Source organism: Camelus ferus, chromosome 22 (genome assembly GCF_009834535.1).
Source record: "Camelus ferus isolate YT-003-E chromosome 22, BCGSAC_Cfer_1.0, whole genome shotgun sequence".
Taxonomy (NCBI): Eukaryota; Metazoa; Chordata; class Mammalia; order Artiodactyla; family Camelidae; genus Camelus; species Camelus ferus.
Window position 1 is genome coordinate 22330499 of NC_045717.1, and position 16353 is coordinate 22346851.

General features: G+C 59.8%; 1 protein-coding gene across 5 annotated transcripts; it reads right to left on the bottom strand.

Annotated features, from left to right (window-relative positions):
* Positions 1 to 68: 68 nt before the first annotated feature.
* Positions 69 to 14526, bottom strand: CAMSAP3 (calmodulin regulated spectrin associated protein family member 3). 5 transcript variants are annotated; one of them, XM_032466243.1, is made up of 19 exons: positions 14252 to 14526; positions 8948 to 9201; positions 8573 to 8695; positions 8390 to 8485; positions 8173 to 8205; positions 7231 to 7278; positions 6836 to 6974; positions 6112 to 6251; positions 5932 to 6025; positions 5796 to 5850; positions 5581 to 5654; positions 5195 to 5264; positions 3644 to 5048; positions 2186 to 2325; positions 1796 to 2103; positions 1379 to 1475; positions 917 to 1029; positions 711 to 829; positions 69 to 627 (listed from the first exon to the last, which is right to left on the bottom strand). In XM_032466243.1, the coding sequence occupies exons 1-19, from the start codon at positions 14397 to 14399 to the stop codon at positions 322 to 324; spliced, it is 3762 nt and encodes a 1253-aa protein (XP_032322134.1). In that variant the 5' UTR covers positions 14400 to 14526; the 3' UTR covers positions 69 to 321. The 5 variants fall into 5 exon arrangements, with proteins under 5 accessions (XP_032322134.1, XP_032322131.1, XP_032322132.1 ...); XM_032466240.1 differs by having other exon boundaries at positions 3644 to 5099; positions 14252 to 14525; XM_032466241.1 differs by lacking the exon at positions 8173 to 8205 and having other exon boundaries at positions 3644 to 5099; positions 14252 to 14525.
* Positions 14527 to 16353: the final 1827 nt, after the last annotated feature.

The following is a 16353-nucleotide window of genomic DNA, read 5'->3' on the forward strand; positions in this document are numbered from 1 at the left end:
AGCTAGTAGGAAAACCCTCTTAGGCAGAGATGTTGCTGGATTCCTCAGGGAGATGCCAATGGTCGAGCTCTCTTTAAATTACTTTATTCAAGAAGGTGGGGAGGACAGACAGAGGACTGAGCTGAGCCCTGAGTCCCTGAACCTCCCAGCTCAGCCCCCACAGCAGGATGGGACGGAAGTTAGGGGGTGGGGACTCCAGCCCCACCCAGACAAGGCCGGGGACAGACAGGACCCAGGAATACCGATGGACTGTCCTCTAGGCTGTCCTCCAGAAGGGCGGCGGCCGGAGCACGCGGGGCCCGGCCTGCGGACCACCCAGGGCTATTTGGGGGTGCTGCCGCCCTTCTTAGGAGTAGTGGGCTTCTTGCTCTGCCAGAGGTGTCCCTGGATGGTGAAGGCGTCCACGCTCATGGACATGGTCTTGGCGGGGATCTGGGTGAAGCGCTTGCGGTCCGAGTTGTACTTGTAGATGCCCTCGACCATGGCGGGCGTGACTGTGCGGGGGCCGTAGCCCGCCAGCCGCGACAGCTCCTCTGTCTCCCCCGACAGTGTGTAGAGGGCCCGGAACTGGCAGCTCGAGTCTCGGAAGAGGATCAGGAAGTGGTTGGCCTTGCTCTTCTCAATCTCCTGGTGGGCGGTGGGAGCGGTTAGCCAGCCCCGGGGGGCCCCCGACCTACCCGCCGGCCCCCTCGTCCCAGGCGCTGGCGCACCTCGAGGATGCGGTTCTTCTGCGGCTCGTTCACCTTGCCCGCCAGGCAGCAGTGTGACAGGGCGTTGTGGATGATGAACTTGTTGGACTTCGCGCTGGGCTCCTTATACAGCCGTGGCCCTAGGGGGCGGGGCGGTCAGCTGGGATGATAGTGGCGGGTGGGGTGTTGCAGGCAGGCCGGTGCTCGTCCCCCAAAGCCCCACCTACCTGTGTACTCGGGCACCGAGGCGGGGGAGGAGGCGTTGCTGCCGTTCTCCCACTCACGGTCACGGCTACCAGGCAGGCGGCTTGGGGACATGAGGCCGGATGGAGATGGAGCCCTGCAGGGGGAAGAGGTGGGACAGGGGTGCAGTCAATGGTGGACGAAGCCTCCTGGCCCATATGCCGTGGGACTGGGGAAGGGCAAGCCCAGAACACGGCACAGTGGGACATGTACACGTATGTTGTACATATGTGCCCCCAAGTCCACGCAGTGCCCTCTCCCGGCCCCAGGCACGCTGGACACTCGGGCAGAGAGGCCTGTTCTCGGATCCTGTCAGGTATGCGTCCTTTCATCCCTTTGGTGGCAGATACACTCATGCCATGTCACACTGCTAGGTCTGTGCGCTCCATCTCACACACACACAGGCCACCTGGAACGCAGGCGCCTGCCCACCAGGCCGAACTCACCGAGATGTGGGCCTCTTCACACCGAGGTTATTGGCCTCATTGGCCACAGTGGACAGTGACAGGGTGGACTGGGAGTAGACTTTGCTGAGCCGAGAGCCTAGGAGTGGAGGGTGTCTGGTCAGGCCCCACCCAAAGTCCCCTAACCTCTACAGATGCCCGCAGGCCTTGCCTAGCAGGTGGTGGAGGGAATGTGGGGCCAGCCCTGCCCAGGCCCCTCACCCTGTGCAGCCCCAGCCCCAATGGGGACTGGCCTCCCCCCCCCACCTGTGCGGGAGGGGTTTGCCCGGTGAGCCTCACCTCGCTGCAGCCTGCACATCCTTTTGGAAGTCTTGACCCCCATGAGCCCACATACTGGCCCCTACCCTGCACCCCTGCAGATGTACCCCCCACCTCCCCATGTAACCATGGGGGCCTCACCCAGCAGGCCTCGGGCTGGGCTTCGAGCCAGGGCCGAGTCATCACAGCAACCGGAGCGTGGCCGGGGGGGTCTCCGTCCACCCCGGCCTGGCCCCCCGCTCCCTGCAGCCCGGGGCCGCAGCACCTTGTCGAGGTCATCCATCAGCTTCAGCTGGGCCCGGCGTTCGTACTCGAGCCGCGTGAACTCCCCCCGCCGGGGGCCCACCTCCTCCTCTGCCGAGGTGCGGGCAGCAGGGGCTGGGGTTGCTGCAGGGGCCGTCGGAGCTGCAGGGGCTGGGGGGCTGGGGGCCACCTCCTCCTGGGCCAGCCTGCAGAGCAAGGGAATTGAAGCAGTCAGATAGGTCACAGGGTCACTGGTGGCAGGGGTCCCCAGACTGGGCCTGGCCTCACCTCGCCGCCTCCTCCCTCCGCTGCTCCCTCTCGGCCTCCTGCCACTGCTTCCGCCGCCGTGCTTCCTCCGCCCGCCGCTGCTGCCGCTCCAGCAGGCTAGCTCGTTTCTGGGCCATCTCGTCTTCGGGCTTGTCTTCATCCTGGGGGCAGGCACCAAGTCCAGCTGTCCCTCCCCTGGTTTGGCTGGAGTCTGAACTGTTGACCCAGCCTGCCAGCCACTCACCTATCCTTTAGTTTTTGTAATCGATCTGAAGGCATTTGGTTAGCACTGGCTTTGTGCATAGCCCCATGCTGGGTTCTGGGCACACAAAACACTTAACCCAGTGGAGAAGATGATCACATATCACACCAACAGTGGTGAACACTAGCAAAAGCTGTGATCAGCTTACACCATGGGCAGGGACCTATCCTAGCCTAGGGACACCAAGAGAGGCTTCCTGGAGGAAGCAACCTTGGAGAATGAAGAGAAGAACTGAACAGGGTTGGGGTGAGTGGTGAGGAGAGCGTTCTGGGCAGGGGGAACAGCAAATGCAAAGGCCCTGAGGTCAGAACAAGCCTGGCGGTGTAGAACAGCAGGGAAGCCGGTGTGGCTGGGATGATAGCATAGGATGAGGTCAGAGGTGAGCTGAGCTTAAGGCCATGGGAAGGACTTTTATTCTAAGAGCCAAGAGGAGCTACAGAAGTATTTTAAGTAGAGGAAGGACAAGGTCTAATTTACATTAAAAAGTTTGGCGGAGAAGGGAATTCTGCATTTATATTTTAACAGTACTGGGGATCAAAACCAGGACTTCGTGCTTGCTAAGCATGCGCTCTACCACTGAGCTATACCGTCTCCCCACCCCAATTTGCATTTTTTTAAAAAAAATCTTGCTGACTATTCAGTTGGAAATGGCCAGGGATTGGTGTGGTGAGGGGTGGGCGGTGGAGACCAATCAAGGACAGGATTGCAGGTGTCCAGGTAAGAGGTGGTGGGGTGGTCGCCAAGCTAGGAGTGCCAAGAGGAGGGAGAAGAGTGATGGAACATGGGAGAGTCAGGAAGGGGGACTGGTGGGGCCATGCTGGTGGGGCGGGTCAGGGGAGGATGGTGAAGGAGAGAGCAGGAGGGAGGGGATGCCCTGGAGGACCCTAGCCCCGTTTGTCCATCTATTCACTCCTGTCCACCTGGCTGTCACTCTCCCATCTATCTGTCCACCCCTGTCCATCTGTCTACCCACCCATTCTCCCTCTGTCTATCCACCCACCCCATCTATGTGTCCATCTGGCCACACACACCTTGTCTGTCTGCCCACTCCCACCCGGCTAACCACCTGTCCACCTGTGGCTCCTCCACCAGCTCCATTTGTCCATCCATTGGAAAAGTCCTATCCAGGTGACCAGCTGTCCACACACCTCCCCCTCCCTGACCATCCACCCATCTACCCACCTGACCCCTCCCCCACCTGCTCAGGTGACTCTCACCTTGTAGAAGAATCCCAGCCCAGCTCTGGGCTCTCCCTCTGAAGATGCCTCTTCTTCTAAGGAATCCTCAGCACCAGGGGGGCTCCCGTCCCCCTCGTCCTCAGCCGTGGGCTCTTCCAGGCTGCCCAGCGGTATCTCGATGAGGCCAGGCCGGGCTGCGGGCTCCTCGGGAGGCGGCCCCTCGGTCAGGAGGATAGAGGAGCGTGTCTGCACAGGCACCTGACTCGGCGAGAACTTGCGCAAGTGGGGGAGGCTGTCCACATCGTGGGGAGGCGTGAGCACCCTCGTCAGGGGCGCCAGCCGCAACTCCGCTGGCCGTGCGTGTTTCGGGCTACGGGGTGTTGGGCTGGGGCCAGGCCCGGGGCTGCGCCGGGTGGCTGGGGTGCGCCGGGCGGGGCTGGGGGACGCGGCTTTGGGACCCGATGTGGGACCAGGGATGACCCACGCAGCGGGAGGTGGAGCAGGCCCTGAGGCCTCGGGTGGGGCCAGGAGCCGCTGCTGCTGGTCCGTGAGCCTCTGCATGTCCCGTTGCAGTGAGCTCAGCGCTGCACTCAGCTTGCTGACTGCCCGGTTATAGTCCCCCAGCCCTTCGGGGGGCACCGGGCCCAGTTCAGGCGAGAAGGTCACTGCCTTCGGCCGTGGGGACGGCTCACCCTGGCCCTCGCCTGCCGGCCGCTCCCCACCAGGAGCCAGGCCTGGCTCAGCCTCCGCCTCCCCGCCGGCCTCCCGTGGCTGCACCTGCAGGAAAGCGTTCTTGCCCAGTCGCTGGCGGTGCTTGGCAAAGATGGCCTCAATCCGTCGCTTCTGAGCCTCTATGGCCCGGCGTTTCTCCTCCAGTCGGGCTCCAAGCTCACTCATCTCTGAGCTCAGGGCCTCTGGTGCCACTGGAGTGGCCGCCGGAGACCCTGCCTCAGCCTCGGCCTTCACCAGCTGCTTCTTGCGTTCAGCAAAGCTGGTCATCTTCACTTCAGAGTTGCTGGCTGCGGGGGACGAAGCCGCTGCTTTCGGGGAGCCCTCAGGCAGGGCTGGAGGTTTTGATACCTCCCCCGCCAGGCAGGGAGATGGCTTTGAGGGGCCCTCAGGGTGGGGCAAGTAGGCAGGTGCTTTGGTGGGCCCATCAGGCAGTGGTTTTGAGGATCCCTCGGGTGGGTAGGGGGAAGCCAGCGGCAGTTTGGAGGACCCCTCAGGGGAGTGGAGGTAGAAGCTGCCGTCAGCAGCCCCATCCGGGAGCAGCCGGGGCTCGGCACTGTGGATGATCTGCAGGGCCTCCTCAATGGTGGGCAGGTCACCAGTCTCCGGGGATGGCTGGGCAGGGGTCCGGGCTGGCACGGAGCGTGGGGGGCCCAGGCTGTCTGAGCTGACCGAGCGGAGCAGGACAGGGTCTCCCATGACAACATCCACGTCGCTGTCCAGGCCAAAGGGGGTGCTGAACGACACAGCCTGGGAAAGGGGACGGCTGGGCGGCCAGAGGGAGGGGTCAGCCCCTGGGACAAGCTGAATCCCACCCTAACCCCACCTGCTCCAACACCCGGGCCCCTGTGAGGTGCTCACCTTAGCTGACGGTTCCAGGCCTTCCCGAGTGCCTCCATGTGGGACATGGACGGGGAGGACTTCAGTGAGCCTAGGGGTGGGTGAGGAGTAGTCAGGCAGTGGTCACTATGGGGTCACTGGGGACCCTGGGTGGGGTCAGCCATGGGGTGTCAATGGGTAAGTCACTGATGTGTCATTATGTGAATGGATAGCTGGGGGCCATTTGGTGTCACTAGGGGGTTCTGTTGAGCCACTGGGGAGGTCACTGTGGGGGTCAATGAGTATCACCAAGGAGTCATTCAGGTGCCAGCGGGACCCAATGGAGGACTCATGAGAGACAGCAAGAGGTCAGCTGGGGCAGTCTTTGGGTGGGGGTCTCCAGTGACAAGCCATCCCCCTGCCCTCACCTGTGGATCCACGGAGTGGGGACTGGGGGCCGCCGGGTGACAGAAGTGGGTGGCGGAAGTTGAAGACAGGAGAACTGCCAAGAGATGAGCATCAGTCAAAGGCTCCCACCCCTCTTCTCCCGGGAGTAGAGACCAGAGCATCCCCCTGCCCTCGTCCCAGCGGGAGGAGGAGCCCGTCCCAGCCACGCAGCCTCAAACCAATCTGGGAACCATACCTGCTGCCGCTGGTGTTCTGAGGGGGAGAGGCCTCTGTGGCCCTCGGGGAGGCAGCTGCAGCACAGAGGGGAGGGTCAGGCAGGGCTTGGCCTCCCCTCCCAGCCCCCTAGCCCAGAACCTGGGGCCAGGCCTCACCATGACCATCAGGCAGATCTTTGACCTGCACAAAGTCGGGTTTCAGCACCTCAAAGCACATGAACATCTCTGCTAGCAGCACCATCAGGTTGATCTGGAGGTGGAAGGCAGGGTCAGCCAACAGGACCCCCACAGCCCTGGACCCCCGCCTTTACCCACGGGGCCCCAAGATGGCCTTACCTTGAGGGGCGGTGGGACATAAAGCAGGTCCTCAAGAGACAGTGGGCAGCCCCGAGGAAGGCGGGAGGCACAGAAATCCTGCACCAGCTGGAGGTTGTACAGGCTATCCGCCACAGACATGGGGTCCTTGAGGCACACCTCTGTAGGGACAGGATGCCTGGGTCCCCAACTCTAAGGGAAGGAGGACGGGGCCCCGGGGAAGCGAGGGCCCAGCAGCCAGCACCCATGGAGGACTGCCTAAGAGCAGGGCCTTGTGCTGGGCCCCCTTCACAAGGTGGCCACTGTGAGAGGGCTTTCCTCAAGCCTCTGCGTCTGTTCTTCCCACCGCCTGGAGCGCTAGTCTCCAAAGAACTCAACTCCAAAAGCTTTTCTTGCCCACCCAACATCCAGAACTCTCCTCTAGATGAATTTATTGTCTTTCTCGCCCAGCTAGGCCGTGAGTAGCCTGAGGTCAGGAGCATGTCTGTATTGTTCTGGCTGGACCTCTGCTGCCTAAAACAGGATCTGGCACACAGTTCGCACTCTATCAATACTTGCTGCAGGAATGAATTGTATGAAGCACAGGGTGGTTTAGACACTTGTGAAAGGTCACGCAGCTAATTAGGGGAAGAGAGGTTCAAACCCAGGTCTGCCAATTCTCGGAACTGTACTCATAATCACTGCACTACTCCAGGGACAGAGGCCAACGCCTAGGACAGGGGCTGGCTCAGGCCCATTCACTCACCCTCGAGTCGTAAGAGCTGGGGACAGTAGCAGTGGATTGTGGCGGCCAGTGCAGCCCCACTTGCCAGGTCCTGGAGGCTGGTCACGGTCGGAAAGCAGGGGGCTCGTCGGGCCACGGCCCGGTCCTTGCGATATCGGATCTGTGGGTGGGAGTTGGGTCAGGTCAGGGGTCAGGCTGGCCTCTAGGTCAGCAGTCATGCAGGCTGGATGGGGAGGCCTAGGGTTTCCGCCACGAGGGGGCGTGAAGCCGGGGGGTCCCAGAGCCAGAGTGGGGGGCCAGCTTGGAGCAGGGGAAGGGCAGCAGCAAGAGGCAGAGGAGGTGTCTGCGAGCAGCCAGGCCAGCAGCAGGGGCTGAGGGCAGGGACTCCTGGGACCCTGGGGCGGGGGATACGTTACCATGGGGGGTTTGCTCCCCGACTCCTTCAAACAGAAGGCAATTGCGTGCTGGGGGGGGAGAGGAGCAGCTGTCAGCAGGGCAGGAGGGGTGCTGACTTGCTGGGCCCCCAAGCGCACCTCCAGGGGGAGAGAGCCCTGACCCCATCCTGAGCCCTGGCCATCCAGCTCCGACTGGGCTCTGGCCGGCTTTGGGGACCCCAGCTCCTCCCAGCCTGGAGGGACCCCACAGAGCAGCCTCTCATGCAGGGATTCCTCTCCCCCCAAAAGACCCAGGCCCCAGCTGGGGAAGGGGATGCAGAGAAAGCAGGTAGGCAAAGGAGAGGAACCCCCATCCCAGGCCCCCACGGTTGGGGGAGGAGACCCTGAAGTGAGCAAAGGCAGGGACTTCAGCCCAAAGCCTCACCCCACCTGCAGTAGGCACCCCCCTCACTGCACATCAGGGATGGACATTCCCTCCCCCCAAATCTGGGAGCTGGGAGCTGTTTTTAGGGAAGCTGGAGTCTCTGGAAGGTTCTTCTACCCTCTTTTGGGTTTGAAGGTCTTCCTCTTGGCTAGCGGGATCCCCATGTGCCCTGCCTGGTGGGCTCAAGATCCATGTGTCTGGTGGGCTGGGGGCCTCCCTTCAGAAGCAGCAGAGGTCTCCCCGCCTCAGCTCAGGCGGACAAGCTGAGGGTGTTCTGCCCTCCTGATTCACGGGAGGGGAGGGTCATCCCTGTCAGGTAACCGCAGAGAAGTCTGTCCTCTTGGTTAACAGCACATTCCCCTTTTCCTGTGGTCCCCAGAGGGTTTCTCTCTGCCCCTCAGGGCTGGGGCCCCACTTCCTTTGCTCACATCTGAGGGGAGGTAGGAGAGGGAGCAGGACAGGCAGGCAGAAACAGACACACAGACAGACAGAGCGACCAGCAGGGCAGGCAGACGGGGCAGAGAGATGGCCCCACTTACAGGAACCAGCTTCCAGTACCAGCGTGTGGGGCACTGATGCCACAGAGACAGAGGGAGAGTGGCGGGAGCGGGCAGAGGGGAAAGGGTACAGGGAGAGAGAGAGACAGAGTCACCTCCAGCCCCCAGTGCAGGAATGGCCTCGAGGTGCAGCCCCACCCTGTCACCCAGCCCTCAAGGGTCTGCCCTTCTTTCTGCCCATCCATTGCCCCAGCCTCACCGAGGGCTGGGCTGGGGCCACCCCATCTGCAGGGGCCACGGGGGATGCTCTCTGGGCAGCTTCCTGCTCTGTCTTCTCCTGCAGCCGCCGGATGGTCTGCGGAGCAGGGAGAGGTCAGTGCTTCAATGTCTGGGCGATCCTGGCCTCCCCCTCTGCTGGCCTGTCTCGCCCAACCCTACCTACCGTGTCCACCCAGAAAAGAAGCTTGTGCTCCAAGCTGGCCAGGGCCAAGGGACCAGGCAGTGTCTTTGTCCACTCGAAGGCGAAGGCAACCATGAGGGCATCAATGACAGCTAGGTGGGCTCCCTGTGGGGGCAAGGGCTGAAGGGTGAGACCGGAGATGGGGCTGGAGGCTCCCCTCCGCCTCCCAAGAACCCGGAGCTGGGAGGGGCTCGCAGTGGAAGGGCCAGGCTTTGAGGTCACAAACTAGGCCTTGGGACCTGGTGGACCATGTAGGCAAGACCTGGGGTCCAGAGTACCACCTTCGGGGCAGAACCAGGCTTGGAGGGAGGGGCCAGACCTGGTGGGCGGGGCTGAATGGGCAGGGGCGGGGCCTACCATGAGGATAGGCTGGTGCTTCAGGTCGGCCTCCTGCACGGGGCGCTCAGGCAGCGCGGGCACCGTGCCCCTCCGAGCCAGCAGGGCCAGCAGCGCAGAGGGGCTGGGGGGTGTCTCGAGCTGCGGCAGCGCCTGGCGCCAGGCCCGGCAGTACAGCTCGGCCGAGAGCAGCAGCCGCGTCACCGGGGGCTTCACGTGCTCCTGCGCGTACTGGTCGGTGTAGAAGGGCTCCCACAGCTCCGAGGGCACATGCTCTGCGGGTAACGGAGGGTCAGGGCCACCGGCACAACCCTCCTCCACACACACCATCACAGGCCTCAGTTAAGGGGAGGGGAGCAGGACGGGCGAGTAGGGGAGTCTGCCTGAGGGAGGGGTGCCGGTGTTCCAGGAGGGGGGCTCTGCACCTCTAAGGTGAGCAGGTGGGAGAGCACGACGCCGCGGGGAGATGGCAGGCTCCCGGACCCGGAGGGGAGGGGGCGCGGAGGCCAGATGGGCAGGCCCTTGTCACCACCCCTCTCCCCTCACCTCAGGACTATAACAAAGACAATACCGCTTAATCGGTCCCCTAGGGTGCCCCACACCACTCACGGGGAGCCGGTTTGCCATACAATAGCCCTAGGAAGAAGCAGCCTGGGCACAAGCGGTACCTCGGCTTTACAGATGAGGAAACCTAGGCACTAAGAAGGAAAGTAACCTGCTTAAGGCCAAACAGCTCAACGCTGGGACTGGGATTCAAACCCAGGCCTTAAGCAGACTATACCCTCTCTCAGCCTGGACGCTGGGGTGGGATGAGCTGTGGAGTGGGGAGCTGGCTATCAGGGCATGGAATGGGGGAGGTGGACAGATTGCAGACATCTTGGGGGGGATCTGAACCTGGTGCCTGAAGGGAGCAGGGGTGGGGGGAGAGAAGCACCAGGGCTCCGTCCATGTGAGGGGAAAGACGGGGGTACAGGAGGGGCTGGGCTTAGAAGGCAACCACGAAAACCCTGCCTCCTCCCTCATCTGAAATAGAGTGACAGGGCAGGAAGAGGCCTGAGGAGGCCCCATGTGGAGGGAAGGAGGGGGCGGCGGGGGCAGAGCCCCAACCAAGTAGGACCCAAGGGTGGGCGAGGAGAAAGATCAGAACAAGCTGATCTGGGCAGAAGGAAGATCCGGGACATAGAGGAGGAGGTGACTGAGGCCAGTGTGGGTGAGTCGGCCTTCATGGGTTGCTGCTTTGTATACTGGGGTCTGAGTGTGTTGCTTAAAAATATTTGAACATGACGTGCCAAGCCTTTCTCAGGTGTCTGTCTTCACAGCAATGCTCCTCAGAGGCCCATGCCCTCACCTACAATGACCCGGGCATCCCTGCCTTCAGCCCCTGCCTGCCGCCTCCCACTCTTTCCCCACCCCCTAATATCACATGTGACTTTCCCACAGAACTCCCATCCCCTGAGTAGAGTTGGTCTCGCTGCCCCTCTCAGCTCAGAAAGAAGAGTTCTGCAGGTTCCCTGTCCTGCCACCCTACCCCCACCCCAACCTTCCTGATCTGCCCCTGACCTCCTAGCTCCAGCTTCCCCAAGGCCGGCTGGGGCCTTCCAACGCCCACTATCTCCCTTGGGCTCCCAGCCGAGCACCTCCTTCTTCCAGAAGCCTTCCTCCCCCTGGCGTCTCCCAGCATCCCATCGTTTTCTCTCTCCCACCACTCAAGCTGGGCCTCCACCCCATATGCCTCTTCAATGCCAGGCTCCTGACAGCACTGTCCCAGCAGCCTTGTCAATAGACAGGCCCCCTGCCACTGTGATGGCTTCCATGGCCATCTGAGCGCTGCCACCTGCTGTAGCCCAGGCAGTGTGTCCCACTGCCCTTTGTACATCACCCGTAATCCTGAGCATCTTGCCTGCTCTTTCTCTCTCTGTCCCCATCGCCCGTGAGAGATCGCCATCCTTCACTCTCCCCACTCCAGCATCCAGTCAGTCAGCTGGTTTCAACTTCTGGCATCCCCGAAGCCAAACGCTCCTCCCTCCCTCTCTCTCCAGCCCCTGGTCGTTTCCTGCTCCCATCAGCAAAATTAAACAAGTCTCTTTCCTGCAGGACTTGTCAGGGCCTTGGAGGCAACAACTTGAGCTAGAGCTACCGATAGCTAATGTTTATCAAATACTGACTTGTACGAGGATGTCTCTGCCTCGGCGCAAGTGACGACCGGGGCTGGATAATTTTGTGTTCAGTGGGACTAGGGGTACGGGGAATTGGTGGGGTGGGGTGGAGGGGGAGTGCTGCCCTGTGCGCTGTAAGATGTTTAGCAGAATCTCTGGTGTCTCCTCACTAGATGCTAAGCCCCCTCCTCCCAAGCAGTGACAACCAAAAATGTCTCCAGACACTGCCAAATGTCCCCTAAGAGGCAAACTCATCCTCAGTTGCCATTCACCGCTCTCCACTGTAAAACGTATACTGAGCACCTGCTATTGTCGGCCAGTACTGTCTGACAGAAATACGATGCGAGCCACAGACTGTTTAAAATTTTCTAGTAGCCCCATTAAAAAAAAAAGTACAAACATGTAACATTAACTTAGCAATATCTTTAACCCAGTGTGTATCCAAGATATTATCATTTCAACATGCAACCAATATAAAAACATTATTAACGAGCTATTCTACATTTTCTTTATTGTACCAAGCCTTCAGAAGCCACCGTGTATTCTACATTTACAGCTCCTCGAAGTTCAGACCAGCCATGTAGCCCGCGTGGTTACCGTACTGGGCAGCATGGCTAAAGCACAGCCAGCTCTCGTGACACCCCTACACCTCGCACACGCATTTGTCATTGGCTCCTTACGAGACGTATTCTTATCCATTGTACAGATGAGAAAACCAAGGCCCAGAGAGCTAAGATAACTTGGCCAAGATTACACAGCTAGTAAATGGTGGCGCTGGTGCCAGACGGGACCCTAGTTCCCTATGCATCACGCATAGTGCCTGAGTGCCTGGCAGTGGCCCAACACTCAACAGGCATCAGTGAAGAGTCCCAGAGTTCATGAACTCTGGAGGCATGAGGGACTGCACGTGGTGCTTCCCAAACTCACTGAAAGATGGTACCCTTTCTTATCTCTGAGCTAGAATTCTGCAGAGCGCCTCCCCCGCTGCATTCCTGCCCAGCATCCTCACACCTGTGCCCTGGGGCCACCAGGACTCCCTCCCTCCAGCCACTATTCCCCCCAGGCAACTGCACGATCTGATCTCATCTTGTCAGTCCTCAAACACCTTCTGTGGCTCCCCAGTGCCCTCGGATCCCCATCCACAGCCTGAGAGGGCCTCCTCAGTCTCCCCAGCCTCCCTCAACTCCCTGCTCTCCCGGCCACCATGAGGACCCGCACAATCTTCTCGGAGAACTCCCTGTTGGTCCACACCCCAGGTCTGTGCGTGGTCTTCTCCCCCTAGCAAACTCCTACACACCCTTCAAAGTTCAAATGCTCCCTCCTCTTAGGAGCCTTCCCTTCTCCTCCTCTCCCTGGAAGATTTCAGGGATTTCCTCCCCTGGGCCCCTGCGCTAACCGCCTCTACATCACAGACTTTGTCACTCTAAGTGCAAAGATCTGGTTTCAAGTCCCATCCCCCTCTCTCCGGAGTCCATCCCCATCCTCTCTATCCTGAGTGCCTGGCACTGGCCCAGCACTCAACAGGCATCAGTGAAGAGTCCCAGAGTTCATGAACCAAGCAGCGCTCTGCTCCCCACTTCCTTCTCTGGGTGTCCCACCTTCCTCAATCCCCCTCTGTGCAGAGAAAAATGGGTGGGGGGCAGATTGAACTTGAACCTCAGAGAGGATGTCACACAACACAGGGAGCTGGGTCAGTGAAAATAGAAGTGGGTGAGTCAGGGCACCTCCTCAGGGGACCTCACTTGTCTTTCTGCAAAATGGAATGTTAATTTCAGTTCTGTCCCCTGGCCAGGATGGATGAATGTAATTATTAATAATAAAAAAAAAAACACCAATCACAGCAGCAGCATAGCGAGATCCACGTAGCGTGTACTGTGTTCCAGACACAGTGGGAAGAATTCTGCAGTCAGTTTCTCTCAAGAAACCTTGTGAGGAAGGTACTGGGACCCCAATCACCCCAGCACTGTCCTGGCCTTTAGTGGATGCCTCCTGGACATTTGTGAAATGGATAAATAAATGAACAAATGCCATCTTTTACAGAGGCGTAGACAGAAGCTTAGATAATTCATCCACATCCTGGTGGAGCTTGGATTCAAACCCCAAAACTCCCAAAGCTGAGTCCTCTGTGGCCTCATAACCTGGGATATGAGGGACTGGGGCAGATCTGGGTTTCTCTCCACTCATCCCCTCTCTTCCTCCTTGGGGGTAAGTGGGCCTCAGAGTGGGCTCTGCAATGGGAGGGTGCAGGGAAAGAGATTGGGAGAGACAGGCTAGGGCGGAACCAGGAGACGGACAGCTGTCACCAAGACCCACACCCAGAACAGGTTGATCTGGGAAGGCCACGGAAGGGGGGATGGGCTGTGCCCAGCTGGTGCCAAGAGCAGTGGGAAGGACCAGTGGGAAGGTAGGGCGTCCCCCCTGAAGGCCCAAACCTTAATTAACTCGTCTTCCCCATGGCCAGGCCCTGGCTCCCAGCTCTGGCATGGGGCCATGACTGAGCCTGCCCAGGGCCTGGAATATCCTAGGGACCCACCCGCATCCTGGCCTCTGGGGTGGCCCGAGTTCACACGTGTGGGCCTGGGGGAGGAACCGGGAGAAGGCCCTGCACCTGGGCCCCCATCCCTGACGATCTTGGATAAGCCATTTCCCTTCTCCTGGGCTCGCCCGCCTCCTAGGCAAAATGGGGCAATAAGTCACAGCTGCCAGCCGCTGGCCGGAGCCATGGAGGCCAAAGAGGGGGGGTTCCCGGAGTTCCCCTCGCCGCCCGCAGCGCAGGCAGGGCGGACGCGGGGTGTGTGTCAGGGGTCCTGGACGTGGGCGGGGGTCCTCGCGGGCGCGTGATGTGTGTTAAGAGGGGGAGGGCGTGCCAGGCAAGGCCCGCACCGGGAGACACCACCGGGCCCGCAGACCCTGCGTGGCTCACCTGGGGGCCGGTACGCCCGGGTCCCAGCGAGAGGCCGGGCCGGCGGCCCCACCCCCACCGCGCTCCCGCAGCCGGGCGGGCAAAGTCCAGGGCCCGGGCGGAGCAGGAAGCCCAGAGGCCCGGCGCGCAGCGGCCTGGGCCCGGGGACCCCCGGCGGCCGGCGCTATTGTTCCCACGGCCCCGGCCTCCCCGGCGTGGCGCCCCGCCCCCCGCACCTGCCGCCCCCCCCAACCCTCGGCCCGGTACCTGCGCCCCCGAACGCGGTCCGCAGCACCCACGCCAGGCTAGCTGCAGCCTTGGCCCGCGAGAAATCGTACTGGTCCAGGGACTTGATCTCAGGAACCAGGAAGGTCCTCCGCAGCGGCCCGGGCCCGGGGGGCGCCGCCTCCACCATGGCGGCGCCGGGGCTGCGGGCACCGGCTCCGCGCTCGCTCGGGCTGGGCTGCGCCGCGCTCGCACCCGGACCGGGCCCGCCGCCTCCGCCGCCGCCGCCGCCGCCGCAGCCACCACCAACGCCGCCGCCGAGCCAGGTGCGGCCGCTCGCGCTCACGACGCAGCGTCGGTCCCGCCCCGGGGCGGAGCCCAGGTGCGCCCCGCCCCCGGCCCTGGCCCCCGACAGGGTCCCCTCGCCTCGCCTCTCCCCTCGCCGCAGGGTGGGGCGGGCCCAGACTGCGGTGGTGGCGGGGAAGGCTGCGGAGGCATGTGTGTGCGCGCGTGCGTGTGTGCGCGTGTGCGCGCGCGCACCGGGGAGGATGAGGGACCCTCTGCTTGCGGGCGTGTGTGCCGGCCCGAGTGTGTTTCCTTCGATATGAGTGTGAGCCGGTCATTCCCGGCCTGGAGGCAGCGTGCACGCGGGTGCACCTGTTTCTGATTGTGTCTTATGAGCGTACAAGAACGTGTGTCTGTATTCTTATCAATGCACGCGTCTCTGGACGTGTTTGGGTGGTGAAGGAGTGTATTTGAGGGTGTCTGCGTGTGCGTATCTGTGAGAGCGTGACCGGGTGGTGTGTGTCCTTGTTTTTGATGTGTGTTGTGTGTACAAGGAGCTGTATTGTATAGGTGTCATCGTCCTGAGGTTATAGGAGTGGTGTGTGTCTAACTGTTTTGTTAGTGCATTTGTGAGTGTGCGTATTCGTGAGCATCTAAACGTACTTGTGTTTTGTATCTGGGCATGATTAATGTCGATGAAGGAGTAAGTGAGAGAAATTGGGAGTGTGTATGCAGGAGCGTGACTGCTTGTATCTATGAGTGTGGTTGAATGGCTGTTACTGGGTATATTTGCCAATGTCTGCGTGTGCGTTGGTTGTATCAACAGAATTTGTTGGGGCAGAGCTCCAACTGTGTGTAGGTGGGGTTGTACTTCTGTCCAGGTGCATTGGTATATATGAGTGTGGTTGTGTGCACATGGGTGTGAGCCATTTCGGAAGGTGTTCTGTGCATATATGTGTATTTACGTGTGAGTGTATTTGTGGGTGACTGCTTTTGAGTGAATGATATGAACCTAAAGTGGTGTGGCAGGGTGTGGAAACCACAGAAGTGGGTATGGTTGTGTAAGAACACATTTCTGGATGCACTTGTGAGAGAGCAAGCGTGCATATTTACCTGGGAACTGCATATCTGTATGAGCAAATCTCTGTGTGTGTGATATATCAATTCTGATTGTGTATGTGGGCAAGGAGGTGTGTGTGTGAATATATTTGTGTGTATGAGCACAGCTTTGTGTACACAACTGCAACTGTGTGGGTGTTACTGGGTATATTTGTAAATGAGCCCCAATTTATGGGTATTTGTTTAATATTTGCTTGTGTGTTCTGTGGTGATTTTGTCAAAACATCTGCTGTGTGCCTCTCAGCTGTGTGTAACTGTGAGTGCACAAGTGTTTGTGTTTGTGGGTGTGTAAAGCTAGGTATTTGTGTGCATCTAGAGTGTCATATGTCAGTGAGACCTAGTGAGTGAATTCCATGTAAGGGAATATAAGTAAGTGAATTTGTGCATTGACGACTACACAAACACACACACACACACAGAACAAACAGTGTTTTCTTGATTATATAAAATCCTATGAGACATGAAAACAACATCAATGTCCACTGACAGATGACTGGATAAAAAAAAATGTGTTGTATATATACACTGGAATAATACTTAGCCATAAAGAAGAATAAAATAATGCCATTTGCAACAACATGGATGTATCCAGAGATCGTCATACTAAGTGAAGTAAGCCAGAAAGAGAAAGAAAAATACTATATGACATCACTTACACGTGGAATCTAAAAAAAAATGACACAAATGAATGTATTTACAAAACAGAAACAGACTTACAGACATAAAAAACAAACTTATGG

Coding starts and splice junctions, on each gene's coding strand:
- CAMSAP3 (XM_032466240.1), bottom strand. CDS start 14,399: ATGGTGGAGGCGGCGCCCCCCGGGCCCGGGCCGCTGCGGAGGACCTTC. Junction 8,696..8,947: donor AGCACCAGCCTATCCTCATG/GTAGGCCCCGCC, acceptor TTGCCCCCACAG/GGAGCCCACCTAGCTGTCAT. Junction 830..916: donor CTCGGTGCCCGAGTACACAG/GTAGGTGGGGCT, acceptor CCCGCCCCCTAG/GGCCACGGCTGTATAAGGAG.